This window comes from Dromaius novaehollandiae, chromosome 2 (genome assembly GCF_036370855.1).
Source record: "Dromaius novaehollandiae isolate bDroNov1 chromosome 2, bDroNov1.hap1, whole genome shotgun sequence".
NCBI lineage: Eukaryota > Metazoa > Chordata > Aves > Casuariiformes > Dromaiidae > Dromaius > Dromaius novaehollandiae.
Window position 1 is genome coordinate 133,204,065 of NC_088099.1, and position 22,147 is coordinate 133,226,211.

A 22,147-nucleotide genomic window follows, 5' to 3' on the forward strand; every position below is an offset into this window, starting at 1 on the left:
TGAAGGAGTAGAGTAGGGTTTTTAGCGTGCATTTCTGTAGAATTACTTAGAGTGGAAAAATATGAAGGTAATTCAAGGTTTCTCTTCCTGTCTAGTCCCTTGAAGACAATCAGTTCAGCACACTACAGCCACTAATCTATGAAAGAATATAGCAGAAAAATGCTATAAAAAAGCCACAGTGCAAGTATAAAAAATGTGAACACCAGTTGTGATGTCCCTAAACACTACATTCTATAATTACATCTCTGCATATCATGGGTCACTTTTATTAAAAGCATCATTACTACAGTTGGCAGCAATTTACATCTTATCTTACATGATAGCAGTTTCCAAAGAAAAAAAAATAAAAAGACATCACAACAAAGAAAAACAATACATTTACAAAGTCATGTCTGTAAACTTCAAGGCTAGTTTAGAGTTGAGGTAATGCTGTTTAGCTTTGTGGCTAAAGTAACAAAGTCCTTTAATTTAAAAAAGGTACCTGATTTTTTTTTTTTTGTTTATACCAGTGCATTACAAGATCACGAGACGATTAAACTGTAGCTTTATCCTGTAAGAACCTTCTCCGTGGGTTAATTTCCAAAAGGTACTCTTCACATTCAACAGCTGCCTTATTATTGCTGTGTCTCAAGACAGAGACATTCACACTATCATGAAAGATTGTCAGAGAGAGAGTGTGTGTGTGGGGGTGTGTGCGCGCACGTGAGTGGGTGAACTCCCATACAGTCAAAATGAAGCGCAAGTATGATATGTATGGAAAATTTCATCTTGACCTTCACAGCAAAAAAAAATAAAAATAAAAAATTAAATATATAACTTCATCCTTCCTTTAAGCAGCACTTGCCTCTGTTAGTGCCACTTGATTACAAATTGCTGCTTTCATAATACCAATGGTACCAAAAGAAAAAAAAAGCAGAGCATTATGTCAATTTCCTTAAAAAGACATGATCACCTCTCAAATTTCATCTCTCCTAGGGATAATAAATAATGCACTGCACAATACTTAATGACCAAGATACCTTTTGACACATCTGTATAACATGACTTGAACTTTTTTTTTTTGCTACACTATGTTACAGAACAGCTTATAAAAACTAAGTATGGACATTAACTGTGAGTGTAAACAGTAGGACTACCACTTGTCAAAAGTTTAAAACACTTTAACTGTAACTGGTACTGGTTATTCATCATTTTCATTGTTTTCTATTTCTTCCCCCCCATCAAGTGAGTCTAATTCTTCACCCTGTGCTATTTCTTCTTCTAAAACGGAGGAATCTGCAGTTTTATCAAGGCTCTCCTCTGCATCACTGCCTTCTAGATTTTCTTCATCTTTAAAGGCAGTTCCTTCAGTTTTGTCAGTAGCTTTCTCTTCATTGGAGCCCACTGCATTCTGAAGTCCTGCTAGTGCGGGGAAACCAGGCAGAGTCAATCCTCCCAGTCCTGGAGGTAGAAACATAGATGGATAAAACAGGCCAGGAGCCATGGTAGACAGCAGGAAAGGATTGAAGGCCAGAGGGTTTGTGGGCAATCCAGTGTTGGTGGTGGTGGTAGTGGTGGCAGTGGCGGTAGTCGCCGCAGTAGCAGCACTGACAGATCCATTTGCAGAATCAGTAGCAGAAACAGTGTCTGTGCTTTTCTCAGAGTCTTTGTTCTCCTCTTCATTCTCATTTTTCTTCTCTTCAGCTTTTGAAGTGCCATCCTCAGTCTCTCCTTGACCGGAAGCAGTAGTGGCATTTCCAGTAGTAGCTGTTATCGGGTTATTCAACAGTCCGCTTAGTCCAAACATGTTGGGCAATCCTGCCATCCCTGGCAACATCAGAGGCAACATGGCAGCCGGATTTTTCGTGTCCCCCCCAGCAGCAGCAGCTGTTGCTAGCCCTGGCGGGAAGCCCATGAGGCCTGCGAGCTGGAGAGACTGCAGGTTCTGTAGATTCTGGAGGCTCGTGAGGTCCATTCCAGCAAACAGACTGTTCATTAGTAGTGGGTTGATTCCCGAAGTTGATGCTACAGCAGCAGCTGCTGCAGCTGCTTTGGCAATTTCACTTTTTGGCCTTCTTCCTCTTCTGCTTGCTCCTTCCTCCCTCACAACAGGTCCAGTGAGAAGACGGTCAAACATGGACTCTGGAACAAAACCCTGAAAAGGGGATATAAAAAACAAAGTTTTATCCTCAATTAGCTTTTATAGCTTTTAGCAGTAACTGATGACCATGCAGTTCCTGCATTCAGTTCTCAGCACACACATTTGGCACAACATGTCAAGAAGAACTGTTGTGTAACATGGAAGAAACAGAAAGGATTTCATTGTATTCGGGTATTACAAAAGTGATTTGTATTTCAGACCTAGCAAATTGTGACTAGCTAGCTGCTAATATGAATGGAAGTACAACACAAGAAAAACTAAACAAAGCAAAGCCACAGATTTTACTTATTTAATCACAGCAGTAGAAGAAAATATGCTGGAACTCTAGCTTCATTTAAAATGTAGTAAAACATTGCAGTTATATGAGCTTACGGCTTTGTACTTTGTACTGAACTTAAAATATCACTCAATGTACTGGAATATCTGCTGAACTGTATCCTTCATTTTCAAACAGTTATTGTAAAATAAAAGGTAGAAAAGTTAATCCTTTGATGGTGCCTGCTACAAAGATGAATTCTGTTATGTATATGACTTTTTTTTAATAGCTGCTTAACAAATGAATACTTGCATTTATTAAGGTTCCTTGCTTATATGAAAAATTTAATGTAAAACAAATGCTGAAAGTTACTTTACTGTACCTGATTTTTTCCAGTATATTGCAATCCCACTCTGCAGCAGCCTTCTATCACCATCCCCCTCAGACCTGGGTAACTCCCATCCTGACACTACATTTTCCTTAGTTCAAAACTAGCTATAAGATAAGGACTTAATGATCAATATTTGCATGGAAAAAATTATGCAGCCTTCAATTTTTCCGTGCTATAATCTGCAGTGAGGCACAGACCAAAAGTTTCACTTACAGACTGTTTAACAATGTCAGTCCAGTCTGGAGCAACAGCAAATTCAGGATTTTCTTCCAACCATCTTGGCAAGTCCTTCATTGGAGGGGCCATAGCTCCACCCATCTAATTCAAAAGATCAAACTATTAACTAAAAAACAGCTACATATATGGACATATTTCATCTGCACAATTTCATTTCTGAAGGATGGAAGTAATGGTTTTCAGTTCAGCTTGTGGAAAACCACATGGAGACTTGCAAATGATGCTAGAATTGAAAGGACCACATTTAAAACAATAGTGAGATACTGCAGGTTAGGCATATCTACTATAAGGAAAAAATAAGCTATACAGTTTCAAGTAGTAATGAATTATATTCATATTAATGACTTCAGCTGAGTGAATCAGAAGAGCAGAGGGGGAACTAGAGAAACTGAGTGGTAGAATCTAGTAAGATTAAACCCCAATGCCAAATTATTCAACTTTGAGAAAGTATGGAATAGGAAAGCCTGCTTTCCACATGCAAAGAAGTTATTAAACAACCCTACCAAACTAGCAATTTTTACCTTCTTTCCATTTCGCTTATTTACAACAGGTACCCTTTCTTCTCCTGTCAAGGTGTTTATATCCAGTTTATTAGGGTTTCGACATCTGTGTCGTTTTTGTTTCGGCTTCTGAAATGGGGAAAACAGCACATCTGCACTCTTCTGAAAGAAAGAGAAATGTACTGCTTTTTAGTTTTTCATTTTCTTGTCGAAAATCACCAATTATAGAACCTTTTCTAACAAAAATTTTAAGAGTGGGCCAATTATACTTCACCCTCAGATTGTCTCAAAAAAAAATTCTTTTTTCCCCTCAACAGGCCAAAAAATCCTGCACAACTTGACACAAACACTACTTAAAAACATTGTTAAATACAAATATTAAGAAAGAAAAAACAACCCAACCATTCTGGTTCTTCTTGGGAATTTAGATCTTACAGTAACTGTGGCTAAAAAGAAAGCTTCTAATGAAATCAAGCAGCAGTTACAAAACCCAATGACTATGCTCAGTGTGAAGAAATTGGTTCTGATGTCTGTAAAACCTATTTCTACATTAATTTACTATAGTCACACTTTTAGAATCACATACTTACTGGTACATAACTTGGCATATCTACAGTGTAAGTAGGATGCAATTTAAGCCATTCAACTAAATCCTTGTTTTTAGGAGCATCCTCTCCCACCAGCCTGGTCCCATCCTCAAGATTGATTACAGGGATGCGAGTGTCTGGGTCCAGCTGACCAGGAGATGGAATGTTCCTTGCTGGCAGGGCCTCCATATCTTCTTCAAAAGCTTTGGTCACTTCTGCATCCTCCTAAAAATATTAACATTGGTATTAATTCTCACTTCAAAGGAACAGTTACCTGGGAGAAGTAATTTCACAAACGACTAACGTTAAATGCTCAAAGAGATTCTGTATAGGCAAGAGTTAATGGGGTTTATATATTCATACTATGTAAAACAATACTGTTATATTAGGGAACTTTGTAAATTTAGCATCCTTGTATATTGAGAAACATACAGCTAAAGACAGAGTATTCCCGGTTAATGGCCCCAAAACCTTCCTTTTTATACAAAGATAAATGTTGTTATATATACATTATGTTTTGTGAAAAAAGTTTGTCTTTTTGAAAGTAAAAGCTACTTAAAACAGAGGCTCAATTTGCTAGAGTTAAAACTTGATATGGACAACATCTTGTTTGGTTAAAGAAATAATAGCTCTAAACACAAAGCAAAAGCTGGTTGGGTAAAAAATTGCACATTACCATTAGCCAGAGTATGAAAACACTTTAAACTCACGTTCAGAAAGTACTACACACAGAACAAATATGAGACAAAAAGGTTGCTGTCTTACTACAGTCAATGATGTCCGTTTGTTGCTCATAAACAACAGATCAAGCCCTTCTACATTTTTCCTCCTTCCTCTCCTCCTCTTCATGGGCGGTTCTCCATCTATTAAAGAGCCATTTAGTAGATGCCTTGTGGGTGCACGTGAAAGACCTGCTTGCAGCAGCTCCATTTGAGTTTTAAAGGCATCAGACACGGGCGTGGAGACATTAGGCAAGATAAACTTTGAAGTAACAGATGAAAAATTTGAGGTAGAACTTGTTGCCTCTCGTGAGGCCTTTGATAAATCTACAACCTTTTCTTGTCCATTTTCTGAGACCACCTGAGACTCACGTAACTGGGCAACCATTTCCATAAGATTTCTCCTCTTGGCAGCTCTCTCAGCCTCAATTTCAATCTTTCTTCGTCTCCTCCTCCTCTGACGTGGAACCGATAAATTGAGTGCATCTTCCTAATGAAAAATGACCATTTCCAATTATTAACAAAGCTATGCTCGCTATACTGAATTTAAAATAAAAGACTAACCATGTATCTTTGAAAACAAAGCCTTCATTTTATTCAAAGAAATGTTATTTTTTATTTTTCCTATTATGCAAAGAAGTGCACGCAGGATAAAATATTTTCTATTAAAATGAGAAAGGTCCATTCTTGCCTTTGATAACTGAGGAGAAGCAGTGATATCTTCACTGCCACTGATGCTGGCTTGACCAACCATGGAGAGCTCTGCAAAGCTCCTTTTCTGCAGAGGGCTGTCCACAGCTGTTGGAGTATACCCAGGTATGAGCCCCTGGAAATCAAACATCTGGCGCCTATTTACTGGCCACTTCCCTTTCAGCACTGCTTCGCAGATGTTGTCTAATCGGTTGATCATTACTCGGTCCTGCATAAAAGAACGGTCCATAATGAACCTTCAGGGTGAAAGTCATGTTTTAAACTCAAAATGAGTATAACTACACAGTCCAGCTTGCAAAACTTAAAAAACACGTTCGAAAACAACTACGCTTGCAAGTCAGGATAAACTGATTGCTGTACAAGTTAACACAGAGAAATACATGGAATTAAACGTCATCAGAATTTAAAAACAAGCATATGTTGTAGGAAGGGAGGATGACAGAACAAGTTTTCTGCCAGACAATGTACCAACTGACAAACTGACTCAGTACTGTTTTATATTGCTAAACTTTAGCTGTTAGCAGAATCAACAGTTAGGAAGAGGGAAAAAAAACCCAAAACACCAAACATCTGCAATCAGTATCTTAAGGCAGCGGTTCTTAAGATCCAAGAGGCTGGATCTGGCAAGTCTGTCCTAGGAAGTGGATCCTCATTAGCGTCACTATTAATAAAGTTCAACATTATGAAATGGGCAGCAACCTAGAGACATCTAATGAATGTCAATTTTCATTCCACACCCATTATCATTTGAAATTTCACTGAAGCGTGTACACTAAAAAACTCTAATCATGTTTATTAGTCTACTTATGCTGAATTTATACAGAATAAGGATTTTTGTTTTATTTTTGCATCATAACTGGAATAATGTTAATGTTTCCAAAATGTATATCGGAAGCAGGCTCATTTTGATTTTTCTATTTCAGTATTTAAGCCTCTTCTATGCTAGTCTGCCTGAACTAGCAGAAACTTCAGAACGATGAGAAATACTGCTGGTTAGGAAATATGAGCATCAGTTAGCTTCCTGAACAGCAAAACAGTGCAAGAAGCACTTGCAAATCTCAGCAGCTGCAACAGACTGCTTGCTTTCCCCAGGAATAAGCCTATTAAGAGCAAGGTCCCCCTGCCCACCCTCCCCCCCAAACCAGATGGCCCTGTTATGGTGATTAGTAAGCTTAAGACTATTACTACTTTATTTCTCTCTCTATCCTTACTGAGCAGTAAGGACAGTACTAAATTATGTATGGATTTATGATGAGGTTACGATTTCATGTTTTTTAAACACTTCCTATTAGATAATTTTCTGCATTGTTACCAAAAACAAAACATAGCTTTATCCTACCTAAAACTGCTGCTTATGTTTGCAGGACACCTTAATACAATTACATCTGTCAACATTACATAATGGCTTAGACCATGTAGGTCACCAATATTCTTCTGTACAATCTCCCCACCCCAAAATAAAAAGGAGAGCTTAAAAAAAAGAAAAAAAACAAAAAACCAAACAACCCCCCCCCCCCCCCCCCCCCCAAAAAAAAAAAACCTCTGCTCTTGGTCCTGTAGACTGCTCTGCAGGTGAAATCCATAATCCAAGATCATAAATTTGCTTCTATCAAAAGAGGTATGAAAGGCATGATTCTGCTGACATATAATTATGGGCCCATAAGAACTAATGTCTTTTAGTAGTTTGTTGTTTTACTAAGTAACAGCACTGGCAATAAAGCAATTCCTTTCATTTCCTCTGCCAACTTTTAAGTAATTGAAGAACAAAAATATTATTTCACAAATCATTATTAGGAAAAAAAAAGTCCCTTGCACACAAGAAGTACAGAATTGGCAAAGTAAGGGAGAGCTTTGTACAACACAACATCTCCCATATTTTCTTCGTATTAAAACGACACATGCCACTGTATCCCTAACCAACCTTAGGCCAGAAAGAAAAGGCAAACGTTCTCTCATGAAGCAGCTGAACAACAGAAGGATCGCCATCTTCCAGGTAGAATCCATCACGTGTTTCATCCCTTGCAGTACTCATAGAGGCATTGCTTTCTTCATCAAAATTCTTACCCTGAGAAACTGCTCCTGCTGAAGAACAACCATGACCATGCATTAACTACAAAACTTCCCAATCAACCAACGTCAACCTGTGACTGACGTGCGACAAACAGGAGTTGAAATAAGTTAACTGACATAGCTGGAATTGTTTGCTCACAAGTAGACTGGGGGCGGGGGGTTTCAGCCTTCAGAAATTAAGTAAAATTTGATGGTAACAGTTTATGTATGTTACTGAAAAAATATAGCACTCCTATGTTATAAAACATAGAATAGATGTGGTCTTTGAGTCAAGCTACTGGTATTTCAAAGTAAAAAGTAATGACAGCTTTTACCTTGACATTTTATTAAGTCCTTTAGAATAGTGAAAGCAGATTCCTCCAAAAAGACTGATAAATCAAAGAGATAACTAAACAGGTTAAACAACCAGGCTTGACTGAACATTTGTAACTCGGGCATTTGTTTAGTAACTGTTACAGTAGAGGCTCAACTTTCATGTTTGGCACAGAGACTGAATTATTGGCTCAGGAAGCTACCTTGGAAAACATCCATTGTGGGGGAATACCCCACTGATGATGAACAGTTCTTCTGAAACCTTATCTAGACACCTGGTACAGGAAAGTGCAGAGGAGCTGCTACATGAGGCCCATCCCAAGCTCCATAATGTCTCCGTGTGTGCCATTTATCAGCTGGCACAAGCAAGAACAGCTGTGGGACTCATGCTAAACACGCAGAACTATCTGACAAACGTATTACCTTCAGGTTGGGAGGATTCTTCCGATTTATCATCATCATCCAGTTTCTCTTCTTCATCCTCTTCTGAACCTTTTTCCGAAATAGATTTTGGATCTACATCTGTACTCATTTCTATGTCTCTCAATTCACATTTAACAGAGCAAGGCTCAGCCTCAGCATCACAGTCCTGTTTAGTGTCTTTATCTGCAATAGCTGTCTCCTCTTTGATATCAGACTCTTCTTTGGCTGCTGGATTTTCAGACCCTTCAACTTTAGACTCTGCTTGTTCTGTAGTCTTTTCTTCTTGCACTGGTGTGGATGGGACAATAGGTGGTGTTTGACTGCAGCCAACACCCAGAGGGTTTAGAGAAGACACAGCATTTGCACTACCTGTCCCTCTGTTTTGAGCAAAGTTTTTGTGGGCCTCAAGAAAAGAGAGTTCAGGATCATTCAGAATGTGATAATCTGTCCTACTAACTCCATGTTTAGCAGCACCAATCAGTAAGTCTTTGTCATGTTTACCACACTCCCACCACTCTGGCAGGTCCAAGCTTGGTTGGCAAAGTTTTAGTCTCTCCCCCAACTGTGGGTGATGGAGAACCTGTTCACGGATTTTCCGTAACAGTTCTATGCGATATAAAGTTCTAGAAGCACGCTCTTCTGTGATCGGCTCTATCAGGGTAGAAAGATCAGGTGGTTCTGCAATGAGATCAGTTTGTACTGCTTAACATGGATTAAATGTATACGCATTTCTAAATTATTGTACTTAGGCATCAAGTTTAACAGTTTTACTGTCTCTTGACAGTCACGTGCATTCCTACAATCAGTATAACTTACCATCATCTGGTTTGACTGGCATTCGGCACACCCGTCTACACATATTCACAAAGCTATTAAAATACTTTTCCAAACTTTCATCGGACTTCTTATCAAGCCTGGCAAATGCTCTGAATTGATTCCAGTCAAACTGATGTTTTATTGGATCAAAAATAATACCAAAAGTAGACACCACACGATAAAAATCAGCTTCTTCTCTTCTTGTCCATCTAGTGAAGAAAAAAGGAAGAAAATGGGGCCATGGAGTAAACAGGAATCCAAAGACGTTTTGGATGCCCCCCCAACCCTTAAGGTATACTTTCAAAGCAGAAGAAAAGCACTGGTAACAGATAACCTCAAATGAGGTTTGAGGAAAGATCTCCCTGAGACACTCACTTTTGTCGTTTTTCAGTTATTATAGCTTCCCTTTCTGCTTCTAATGCCCTCACTTCTTCCCGAGGCCGACGTCTCCTGCGGTCAGTCTTCATTAGTGCCTCTTGTCTCATTTGTTGCCTTTTATAGCTGCGCTGATAGGCAGTAATGAGGCGACGCAGACGGGTAGTCAGGGTTGAAGTGTTGGGCCAGTAGAGTTGGCCTAACTCGGCATTGCTTTCACTGTGCTTGTCTAGGGAATAGAAAAGTGTTTGTGCTCCAGAAAACCACCACTAAACATTTCAAAAGTTTCTATGGCTAAAACTGGATTCCTATTTAATCAGATAACAGCGTATGCTTCATTAAAATTGGTGCTTACAAATTAGAAATGGGATAACCACTTTGGTATGATATAAAAAGTCCAACTCAAGAATGCAGAAATGCTTGTGAAGTGTTTAGATAACTATCTTTCAAGTATTATTATTCAATTTTGCGAATGCAAACATATTATGAATACTGTAGCTATTTAAATTAAATCAGTAGATCTCTAAATATGTTACTAAGAAGATAATTCTGTGTCTGAGGAAACACCTATGCTTATAATTTCCCACTTTATTATTTTCACTTAAGCTTGGCAATTTTCCTCCATACTGAGAAACATCTCTACAATCACTTCAAGATTATCTCAGCAAAAATATCAACAGCTGCATTTTATGAAATATCCAGTCTTCATCACCACAATTTCCACTATGTAATCAGAAACCAAGAAAGCCATAATGTGGAATTATTCACAGATAGTAAATAATTACTTTGAAAGATGTGAAGCATGAAAAGATTTGGCAGTAAAAAGTTTACTGTGGTGTTTTCCAAAAAACCCACAACCTATTCCCTAACATGGTAAAAATGAGCCTCCATTTCTGTCTTTAAAAATTATTTAATGTAGTCTTACTTGGATGGATTTCTACGGATTCTTCTTTGTCCTCTGGAGGTGAGTTTGCAAATTCCTTTGGGAGAAGACAGAAGTTATTTTAGTTTTCAATTTTGACTGTACTTTGTCATTCAACAGAGGAGATTAAAAAAAAATCCATCTTTCAAATACACAGCAACAAAGTATTTTTGTAAGATATGTTCATCCAGTGGCTCAAAAACTTCAGAATCAAACATTAAAGTAAACAAGGAGTAACAGTTATAGAGTGTGTGTGTGCGTGCACGTGTGCACGTTATATATTTATCTACAGAAAGTTAAAGTTCTTACATCAATTTCATCCTTGAAAGGAGTTCTGGTTGGCTTATATTCTGGATCTTCATCCTCTCTGTCAAATTCACCGCTATAAGACATTTAAAAGAAATATTTTCAAGTAATTTATTATGTTTTAGAAGGGTCAGATTTTCTGAGAAAAGTGATAAATGCCTTCAGTTTGGTGTACCAAGTTACACATTTATATTTCCCGCCTAACTCCATGTAAACAATTCTATGTACTTTTTACATCATATGATTGTTCAGATCCTCAGGCGAGATGTAAGCAAAATATGACACATGAACGGATGCCAACATATACAATGCTGACAAAATGTATTAATTTTTTCATGTCCTCCTTACCCATCACCACCATCTGCTAACATGTCTGTCCCTCTCTGTTCAGCAGCTATGGCCTTCGCATCAGGCATGCCAACCCGTTCCAGAAAGCACAGTGCTGCATCAGCTCTCATGGAATTGTACTTCTCATAACCTGCAGGCGCAGAGGGAAAAACAAATTTTTAAACTATGACCACCTGTAAGTAGAATAGTTTAGGCACTACACATTTCTGGGTTTATTTCTTTTTAAAATAAAACAAAGAAGTTGTCACCATGATTTTAAAGTACCTATTTTATAAGAAATGGAGGATACCCAGAATCAGCTTTTCTTCACCCAATAAAGATTTTCATATTGGTAAATTTCATGAGCACAAAAAGATTTTCACATCGATATCATTAACAAATGATATTGAAGAAAGTATTCAATTTAATATCTTACTTTATACCACAAGTGAAAAACTTCTTTAAGATCCCTTTAGCACTTTCAAAGCGGTTCTACACATTCAGCACTCCCTACTGCAAATATGCAGTGCAAATGGAAACACACACACATGCATGTTCTATAGCTCCAGCCCTGCTGGAATCCTCAATGCAGGCTGCAAAAATGCTGTATACATGGGTTATACAGAAGGCCAACAAACCTGTCTTATTAGGTTTAGGATGATGCATGTCAGTAAGATGACACTGTTCCCTCTATGGTTTTCAAACTGCTGTTTGCTTTTCTACTGCCCAAGTTGACTAGATGGAAAATGGCAGATCCCAACAGTGCACTGCAGGAAAACGATTTTTAGACTAGACTTGCCTCAGCTGAGCCCACAAAACGGAGCTGCTGTACATAGGCAGAACAGCACAATTCAATTAGGATTTGTACTACAACACACTGCTCCTAACTGCTGTAGAGCCTCAAGCCAAACTGTAATCATGAAAGGTTTTATAAGCCATCATTCTCCCCTTTAGTCAGGCTGGGCTGCTGAGAATACCTCTGCGACCTCCAGAGAATTGGGATTATAATCAGGAATCGCTCACTGTATATATCATGCCAGCTCTGCATCCCCAGCCTTTCAAAGTTAACAAGGCTGCATCCCACTCAAGGGAGCCGGGAGTTCTCAACACTGACATTTGTGAAATATTGCTTGGAACAAAGCCCAGGAGGCACTTGTACAGATTAATAGCAGAGGTTAAGCCCACCGTCCACTTTGACACTGGTTGGCAGAGTTAGCAAGTGAAGCAGCGCTGGAAGCAAAGTTTATGGAGATCTATCTTACTATTTGGCTATTATTTAAACAAATATGGTTTTGTTTTATTTACAGCCAAGAAAGTAATGTTTTCTTCTCAAATGTTCTGCAAACATTTAAAAACAGCATCTGATATTTACGACTCATATTAGGTTTTTAATGCAGGCAAGAAAAAAAGGGAGATACAAGCCAACAGTTCCTTGGAACAATACTTGTTAATATTATGACTGAACAGTCCTACACACAGAAAGCAGAACATAAAGCGCTACAACTGAGTTTTGTTCAGAGTGAGACATCACTTACCATGTTTAAACACTCCAATTAAAAGGGATTTATCCGCCTCCTTATCCCACCAGTCTGCAGGAACTTCGGCATGGAACGGCTCAGGTATCCATATATCTACTTCACTGTAAAGACAACATTATACACATTCTCAAAGGTATTATTGTGCAGAGATGTTCCAAAAGAAGAAAAAAATACAAAGCCATTTTGTAAATGTGCATTTTGAGAAAGTGGAAAAATAATTAAGATGACAAAAAAAAGAAAAAGGTTAAACTATTTTGGGAGTGGAACATCAATGGTTATTCAAATATGATTCATTCAGGTCTCTTTTAAAAATTTTTTTAATTTTTATTTTTAATTTTTGTAATTTTGTAATTTGAGATTAAATAATCCCTGTTAGCAGAACTGAAAATCTTATTCTATCATTTCCCACCGCATTCCCCCTAACCCCAAGAAAATTACCCATTATGCTTTAAATACTAATAAGGCTGCTTGAGAATAGATATTAACAGATAAGTTGTGACATTCTTTAAATGCTGCATTATTACAGTATGTGTTCTTTATATAAGCCAGTATCATAAAGCAAAAAACAAGCCTGCACTTGTACTAACCTTGAGTCAGCACCCTCTAAGATCTTGTCTGCTTGGTCCCCTATAACTTCTTGTCTTAGATAGTACAGCATGCGGACACGCAGCAGGACCCTGGAGAGGAAGGCAGAGGGGGGAAAAAGTTCTTAACTTCAGGACTGTTTGCCAACAGTGGCTTTTGGCAGCTGCTGCTGTTCATCCATCATCCTGCCAAGGCTGATTAGCCATGCTGTATGGTAGGCTTGAAGCGTGACAGATGGTGGCACATAATCACCTCTGTGTGGTGCTTTCTGCTGGCTTCCAACAGGCCTGCCTGGCAACCGCTTACACTGCACAGAGAGGGATCGAGCTCAACCCAGCCCAGGCGCATTTCATTTAGTTCTACCTAGTGCAGCTTGTGAAGTTTAGACACGTACTCTACCACTGCCTCTGAAGTATTGAAGCAAGTTTGTAAACAACTGAGCAGATGGCTTTCAGTAACTGTTCTGCTTCATTATCTCATAAAATTTCCTCAGCTGCTGCCTTAATACCATTTTTGGAAGCACATCAGAAGTTGTAGGAATAAACGAGATATAAAATCTGGTTTTACTACCTTACAATAAACCCTCAATATGGAATGTCAGGTTTTTCAGATTATACAACTTTTTGCTTCCGAGAATGGAAAAAAAATAACAATCCCTCATTTCCCTCAGGAGATATTAACTATTTTTACTCTTTACAGTTCAAGCTGCTATTTAATTTTACCTGTGCACCACATAAGTGCTATAAGGAAGTGAAAAATCTTCATTGCCCATGTTTATTTTTCCCCATATCTGTAATACTACAGTGGTCACACTTTAAGCTGGTAGGAGAGGGAATGGCAGACTGAGTTTTCAAGGAGACTAGAAAAGAGGTCATCTTTGCAGAAAATAGTATCTACCTGAAAATAATCATTCTCTCCCACGTTTACCCAATTCAGGGCACCCCCTGCTGCCTAGCTCTTGAAGCAAAATCAGTACCAGCTAAGATGGCGATTATTCAGCCTGCCCTCTCGCTGTATCCAAACCCATCACAGCAACTGTTGAATTGCTGCTGCTCCTGCAATAGCAAGGGTGAGCAGGGAGGCAGTAATCTGATCACCCAGTTGCACGTGAAAAATTCAGACCACCACCAGTTATGAGCGCTCCTCATCAGAGAGCTGAGGCAATAGGAGCAATACCCAGTTTTACACATGTTATTCAAGCAAACCTCAAAAGAGCACAGATTTGAATGAAGGTCATGTCCACAATTCAAAACATGTCAGACATGCTGCTTTTTGTATGCATAATATCTGGGACCAGTAAGGTGTCTCTGCTCCCTGTGTGGCAACATAAATAAGCTGCTGAGGGTCTCTATCATCTTAACATTAAGGAATAGCAGCTGTTACATCAAGTCAAAGAAGAGCAGGAGAAAAAAGTAAAAGCTCTTTGCACCTTTCAGGAGTCCTATGCACCAAAATAGCATTAATTTGTTACACAAGGACAGGACATCGGTTCTTATAAAGCCGGTTGCTACTGCTACCTTCTGAAGGAATTTATTCAGATTAATGATTGGCTTCCACCTCTGTTTGATTTTACCTGGGCTAAACATGTTGCTTCTACAATTCACTTAGTCCTGGTGTATCTGAGAAGTGAAGGAAAAAAATTGCAACCGAAAACATTCTTGCACAGTGATTTATCAATCAGCCCTCCTGATCCTTGTAATTGTTCTATGGTATTATTACAGAAGCAATATTAAAAAAAAAAAAAGTTTAAAGTCTGATCCATAAACTGAAACAAGTAATGAGGACATGGTACCTGGGAGATTAAAAGAATGTTACAGGAAGGAATTTAATTACTTTAAGTGCAAGTGAAATGCAACAACAGACCTGAGTAACAGTTCGGAAAATATCAAAAAGCAGTTTACTTGGATGTGCACTTGCTAATATAATTCTGTAAGTATCTGCTTTCATCAGCTGAGAATTAAGCTTGGTTGGTGTCTCGAAACAAGCCAATAACCCCTTAAATGCCTCTCCTCCTTCACATCACACCCCCTATTGACAGGCCCCAGGTACTTTTCAATATCTACAGTTTCCTTCCAATAACGGAACAGTATTAGTAAGACACAATGTATATTAAAAAGACAAAACAATGACCACCTTCCAAGAACACTGTATTACATTTGTATGGTACTTGTACATTAAAGCAAGTGCATAAAACAAAAAAAGAAAACAAGAGCTCTTTGGGACAAGGTTTAGGTTAGGTTCAGTGTCTCTTAATGGAGGACAACTAAAAGCAAAACTGAGATGGAGAACCAGGACACAATCGAAGGAAGTTGACACAAAAATAACTAAGACATTACAAAGTGAAAGCAAAAAGAATGAAAGAGATCCTCTTCAGAGGCACCCGTTCAACAATGAAACAAAGTAATAGCCAAACCAAAAGAGAATGATCTTTACCCCCAAAATGCTTACAGTTTAATAATGTAAGTTTAAGAAATACCTGAGTCAACTCCCTGATTTTTGCAAGAGAGTTTGGCAAGAATTTTTATTTCAAACACAAAGCAGGAAAAGAAGGAATATTCTGTACGATGTGAAGAGCAAATGAGGAAAGGAGGAAAAGAATGAAGAGAAGAGGTACACCCACACATGGAGGAACTGTTTAATGAAAATCTGGAAACCAAGAACTTGATGTTTGAGCTTAACAAGTAAGGAACAAGAACTAAGGACTTGTTCTTCCTTTATATGGTAAAAAAGAAGAGAATCATATCTGATCCCATTCAAATTTTGTAAACAAAACAAGTTTTCTTAACTGTGTTTTAAAAGCTGATCGCTTGTAAAGAGCTTGAAAAAATATCCAGACATCCGTTAAGATGAGTCTTCCCAAATTAAAGGCAATAATGACATTAACATCCTACTAAATGGCCCTGTGTTCTACAAAAAACATCCAAATTGAGTTGTGGATATTTTAAAATAAGTGAAATATTTGTTAATACTTACTTATTACAATGATGTTTGAGATGTTTCTTATAGCTGTCTTCTTGAAATAGCACATCTGGATTACATGTTGTCAGCCAATCAGCATCTTGCAGCATTGGCTGTGAACTCTGGGCTTTTACTTTCTTGCCTTTTCTCCCTCTAGGCACTGGTGCAGACAGACCTACAGAATCCCCCAATATTTCTTACAATCTGAATAGCAAAGCTCTCATTCCAACGTGCATTACAAACATACATTAAAGCTAAGTATCACGGCTGTATTAACTCCTTTGTGGGCAATGCAACAACCAAGAAATGAAAAGCAACACAACTTGGTACAGAAAATTTCAAACAACAGAATCAACTGAAATTCCCAAGCAAATTCAGATGTGAAGATTTCAGAAATATAGAGAGCTAAACAGAAATGATATTATATAAATATTTCTTGTAAAAACTCTCATGAATCTGAAATGCCATAAATGAAACATGCTTTAGGGTTTAGTGCCATTTGAAAAAGATTACCTCCAGCAGAAGATGCAACCTAAAAAATATGCTGGAATATTTGTTCAACATCTCTGAGGGAGACTTTCCCTTTAAGTACTGACTCAGTCAAAGCCCACCTTATTCATAAAATCTGACAAGATCCTACAACATGTCAGAATGGCTGTAGTTTAAAATAAATACATAGCATGACTGAAGCAATTCTTTCTTATTTACTAGCATCATTATTTGATTGTGGTAGACGTACCGGAATGATTAACCAAAGCTCGAGTTTGCCCATCTGCAGTTGGAGTGATCAGATCCCAGATGAAACTTTTGATATTTTCATCTCCTTTGTAATGATTAAGACAATATACCAGGATAGTCCGGCAGATGGTTTCCACATCTTGTTCTGTTAGCTGACGTTTATAGCGCCCATGTGAGAGGATGTCAGTCCACCGACCCCAGCTACAAGAAAAATGTGTTCAATATAAAAGCCAGGGCGCTGGAATTTTCATTTGTGACTTCCATTTTAACCCCTGGTGCCAGGCAGGTTGGGACCTCCTGTGTTAGCAGTGATGCATTTTGCATTTGCAGGTTATGTCAGGGAATCCAACTTCCAGCACCAAAGAGTTAAGGATATTTATCTTACAAAATAGGCAGTAAGTTCACTGCTTGCAAAGCTAAAATTGAATTACAGTCAAAATAATAAAGTACATACATATAACACTGATGTTCTCAGTAACCTATGAATAGGAAATTCAGCAAATTCCTACAATCATGGTTTTGGGGAAATCAGTTTTATTTTGAACTTGAAATCCAGTATTAGCAATTGTTGTATGCAACTTCCTGAAAATAAAGACAGTTTTCTGAAACCTACCATGCTGGCAATTAAATATAGCTACTTGCTTACAAAGAGATGCAGTTCAAATTGGAAAAGCCAATGAGAAAAAAATATTAAGTATTCAACTAACTGAATTTAAGTGGTGCAAAAAATATCAGATCTATATGTTTGAAAACTGTTGACTGTTGATTTCACAACCACATTTTTCTTTACAGATGCACTGTATTATTCACCACAGTGCTTAGAACAGAAAGATTAAACCTTGGCAATTCAGGAATTGTTTACACTATGAAAACCAGAAACAAATATTCCTCTCATCAGGAAGTGCATATTTTACTCATGAGTTCATATCCATCTGTGAAGCTCCCAGATACTTCAAGCTAAAAAACCACGTATATAAGGAACTTAATCTCACTGGCATGTATACATTGTAATGAGGTAAAGGTTATGCAGTCAGAGATTATCTCAATGTGTCAAAGAGAAGGAAGAATAATTTACTATATATGATTTCCATATTTTCAGTTCTTTACCCACAACCCACAACTTAATCTGTATATCCTTACCCATAAACCAACAAGTTCTTCTCTACCCTAAAACATTCACTTCTTGCATATCCCTGCGATTTGTCTTGAGGCCTACGAGGCTTTGTGCTAGGCTTTTCTTCAGAATCACTTTCCAGGTCTGAAAACTCCATCAGTTCGTCCTCTTTGACTGCACTGTAGAGCCTGGTCTGCTTTCTTACTCTTGGTGTATCAATAACTAGGTTATTCTAAAATGAAAGTAAAACATCAAAATTTAGGAGGGGAAAAATTCTCATTTAAATGAGCTGGGAACTGTGATAAAGCTCTTACCCTTCCATTTAAAGCATCAATATCCAACTCAGCCTTCTTAGCCCACTTCTGCCAAAAATTAGGGTCATCCAAGGAAATGTCTGTCCTGTTCCCAGATGCAACAAAACTAGCCTGGTAAAATGTGAAAACACACACATTGATTTCTTAACTGCATGTTATCCTGATCACATTTTTATCAATTTCTCTCTGAATGTCAATGCACACCTTAGCAAACGTTGAGCCTTTTCCTTCAGACTCGATAGTAATTGTGTGTGTTCGCCTTAAGAGAATCTGATCAATATCCTCTTCACAAAACTTAGACCCTTCATCCTCCTCATCCATCAGAGCACCATATGCCCCCTTTCGAAGTAGATCTTCTATTTCTTTTTTAGAAAGCTGCTGCACCTGTAACATGTAGGAAAGAATTTTTTGACATTAGTCAATGTTTATATCTCACAGAATCATCAGATTGGGTGGCCTTTTATTTAGGATTTTAAGAAGTAAACTTCTAAAATAATGCTTTGTTGGTCAAACATTCATGCTGAAGTCACCTTTAAAAGAAGAACGCTGACAACTAATTTCTTAGGGTGAAGTTATACGTGTGGTTTGTACGATTTAATAATTCATTGCCACTGAATCCCCTTAATTTAGCTCTGATGACTGCAATCCCTTCTGCAAGCAGATTCAACTTACTAACCTGATAAGGACTACTGCAAAAAAAGAAACGAAATGACTAAAATAAAAAAGTGGATTGCAAGGAAAGTCCAAAAAGTGCCAGGACCAACACAGTGTAAAAGGTGGAATGAGAATGGGAAGGAGGGCTGAGGGAATAAGACTCCACCTGCCCCCTTTTGGCAATAAGTGAGCCATTAGATAGGTTGAGCTAGTTTATGTAGCCTTGCCCTTAATTAACCCTACTTTAAAATGCATGCCATACTCTATTTGAAACCACTGCTCTCCAGCAAAAATACAAGCAAGAAATGTGTAGCACATTCATATCTTTTGGAAGTCATGCACCTTAATATATTATTCTCACCCCATTTGTAGCATTCTCTCTTCCGCTCATAGATTGTAGCACAGCTTTATCAAGGCCAAGCTTTAAGCTAGCTTTGTCAAACATTTCCCTTTCATAAGAATTTCGTGTTATCAACCTGTAAATTTTCACTGATTTGCTCTGTCCTATCCTGTGACATCGTGCTTGAGCCTGATGGAACAAAGACGGGTGTTCAGTTACAAATGACAAAAGAAAACATCAACATAGAGATTTATTTTAAAAGTTCTTGTTTTCAATATAAATTATAAACTACATGTTTTTAAGAAAGTGACAACAGAATTTCCCTTCCAGGGGAAGAAAATTACAAAGCAAGAAGGCAGAGAAAAATTTTCAATAAAATCATCCCTTGTAATATTACCTGGAGGTCATTTTGGGGGTTCCAGTCGGAATCAAAAATGATGCAGGTATCAGCAGCAGTAAGATTAATGCCCAAACCTCCGGCCCTTGTACACAACAGGAAAACAAACCTATCAGAATCAGGTCTGGAAAACCTGTCAATAGCTGCCTGACGCAAGTTGCCTCTTACTCGGCCATCAATTCGTTCATACGGGTACCTGAAATAAAGATGTATTGTAAGGAGAATTTTACTGCAAATGTTTTTACGTTGTATCTTTGCAATAACATAAATTAAAAATTAACATAAACTAAAAAAGGGAAACCGTGTAACGCCACTACAGTGTCAGGAAAACTACGACAAATCGAGTGCCTGTTCCTGCAGCATCTTGCTTCAACAGTGGAGGATGCCCTATGTTCTCTCCTGCTTTGCAGCTTTCAGTAAAGAACAGGCTTTCGCTCCAAGGAATGAAACAAACGTTCAAGCTTGGGCTGAGTACTCTACAGCAACTGAAAAATTTAATCAAGCAGTAAACTAAGAGGTCCCATTAAGACTCTCCACGTGAGGTTACTTTGTACTCCTCCAAAAGAAAAACCTCAGCACTTGCAATTTACACGTATGCTTTTCCCTTAAGTCAGGTCACGACAGAAAATACTGCGAGGTGTTTGAATTTGATCCCTTTACAATTTGGATCACTCACAGGATAAATACTGTGGCCACTGAGGAAAGCACAGTTTATTTAGAATTGTATTATATTGTTGCTCTCACCGTCTTTGAATGAGGTAGTCTTCCAGTATGTCCAAGCAGCGCACCATCTGGGAAAAGATAAGCACCCTGTGGCCACCAGCCTTCAGTTTTGGCAGCAGCTTGTCAATCAGTACTAGCTTGCCAGCAGCCTGGATCATTGCCTGGAGCTGAAAATCTGGAGAGTCAGCATTGTGTGTTTCTTTAAACTCTTCCAAAATTTTCTCTTCAGCACCTGCAATGATTGGACAGCAATACATGAACACTGCAAAGGTTCTTATTAATAAACAATGAGCTTGCCTTTGATATCCTATAGGAAACTACAGGAATGTTTTCAGCATTATGTGAATAAACATTTATGAAAAACATTAAGCTTAAATTTAAAGCAAACATATACACAAGAACAGCATAAATAAATAATAAATAATTTTGAGCTTTCATTCAGCTTTTTTTGAACCTAAAACCTTTTCTAAAAGAATTCATACAACCAGTTGATGCACACAATTGAATGAGAAATTAAGAAGTTGAAAAGGTAAACTATATTCTCACAGATCAAATGGATTTTATGTCCTTTTCTAAACTAACATAAAAGAAAAATATCTTGTTTCCACAGGATAATACAAGAAATCACGTTTGACTTCTGTGCCCCTAAAACCAGGCTTAAACCTGAGAATGACTTAGACCTCCTTCTTCCACTATTATCTACAGAGACAAAATCCAAACAATAAAATACTAACTTCAGTGAAAAAATAAGCAGCAGTGAAATTACTATTTTACCTTCTGTTCAGCTTTCTTTTCCCACTAAATGCATTTCTTGTTTAGTTTGATAAAGCTATCCAATGTGTATATTCTTTCTAGAATTAATCAAAAGTTCTTTCTTGCCACTCCTTTTACCTAATATATGCTGAGTTTCCAGAAAAAAAACGTTCAAAGCTTCAATTAACCACATTCAAGTTAAATGTGTAGCAACAAAAATTTCATTGTACTGCCATCACCTGAAGACTGAAGCTCAAGTTCAAGTTTTGTCCCTGTTCTTCAACCTCTCATGCTTTCCTCCCATTTTTAACATCACTTCTACAAACAGACTATTCAAAGCATTATCAGATGGCTATTCTGGGCTATGTAAAAGGCTAGCCATCATCATTTTAAGATTTCACATCCACAGAAAAACACTTCTGGGCTGTCTTTTTCAGTTCCTTTGACTTTTTTTTTTTTTAAACAAAGTGTACTTTATAGAATATTTCTGAATAGCATAACACCCAGCTTTAACACTGCTTTTGAGTAACATAAGAAAAGGCAAGGGAAGAAGAAAAAACACCAAAAATAAAACAAAAAAGCTTATTGCCAGGCTTCTGCTGAGCATGTTTCTCATATCCCAGTTCTAAGTAGATGCCTGTAAACAAACACACAAACATATCCTCCTCACTGTGTGATCCCTGGTTCAGTGCCTACTGTAACGTGGTACCTTAACTAGCTACCACTCTAGGCAGCCTGTCTGACGGCTTCACATTACTACTCACAATGCTGGCGCTACTAGATTTAATGGAACTGAAAGGGTTCAGACATGGCCATACTTGTAGGTAGTTTTACCCCAAATTGTTCCCCATAAAGATCTACTCCACGCATTACTGGTCCTCTACCAAGCTTAGACAATTTCAGCATATAGCAGGCTTTCAAATAGCTCATATACAGTACTA

The 22,147-nt window shown here is 38.0% G+C and overlaps 1 protein-coding gene across 7 annotated transcripts in view; it reads right to left on the reverse strand.

Annotated features, from left to right (window-relative positions):
* Window positions 1-246: 246 nt before the first annotated feature.
* Window positions 247-22,147, reverse strand: part of CHD7 (chromodomain helicase DNA binding protein 7) — a 130,551-nt gene continuing 108,650 nt past the window's right edge. For 3 of the 7 annotated variants that reach the window (XM_064507492.1, XM_064507493.1, XM_064507494.1), the window contains 23 exons: window positions 20,475-20,685; window positions 19,731-19,926; window positions 19,355-19,522; window positions 18,544-18,723; window positions 18,340-18,450; window positions 18,052-18,257; window positions 16,913-17,112; window positions 16,189-16,348; window positions 13,218-13,307; window positions 12,628-12,731; window positions 11,114-11,243; window positions 10,769-10,841; window positions 10,463-10,517; window positions 9,538-9,766; window positions 9,163-9,371; window positions 8,347-9,024; window positions 7,463-7,623; window positions 5,522-5,749; window positions 4,877-5,320; window positions 4,115-4,336; window positions 3,546-3,686; window positions 3,001-3,105; window positions 247-2,134 (listed from right to left, as the gene is read on the reverse strand). In XM_064507492.1, the coding sequence (XP_064363562.1) occupies window positions 1,181-2,134; window positions 3,001-3,105; window positions 3,546-3,686; window positions 4,115-4,336; window positions 4,877-5,320; window positions 5,522-5,749; window positions 7,463-7,623; window positions 8,347-9,024; window positions 9,163-9,371; window positions 9,538-9,766; window positions 10,463-10,517; window positions 10,769-10,841; window positions 11,114-11,243; window positions 12,628-12,731; window positions 13,218-13,307; window positions 16,189-16,348; window positions 16,913-17,112; window positions 18,052-18,257; window positions 18,340-18,450; window positions 18,544-18,723; window positions 19,355-19,522; window positions 19,731-19,926; window positions 20,475-20,685 (5,255 nt within the window). In that variant the 3' untranslated portion in view covers window positions 247-1,180. The remainder of the gene's footprint in view (window positions 2,135-3,000; window positions 3,106-3,545; window positions 3,687-4,114; window positions 4,337-4,876; window positions 5,321-5,521; window positions 5,750-7,462; window positions 7,624-8,346; window positions 9,025-9,162; window positions 9,372-9,537; window positions 9,767-10,462; window positions 10,518-10,768; window positions 10,842-11,113; window positions 11,244-12,627; window positions 12,732-13,217; window positions 13,308-16,188; window positions 16,349-16,912; window positions 17,113-18,051; window positions 18,258-18,339; window positions 18,451-18,543; window positions 18,724-19,354; window positions 19,523-19,730; window positions 19,927-20,474; window positions 20,686-22,147) is intronic. The other 4 variants (XM_064507498.1, XM_064507495.1, XM_064507497.1 and 1 more) reach the window with 4 other exon arrangements.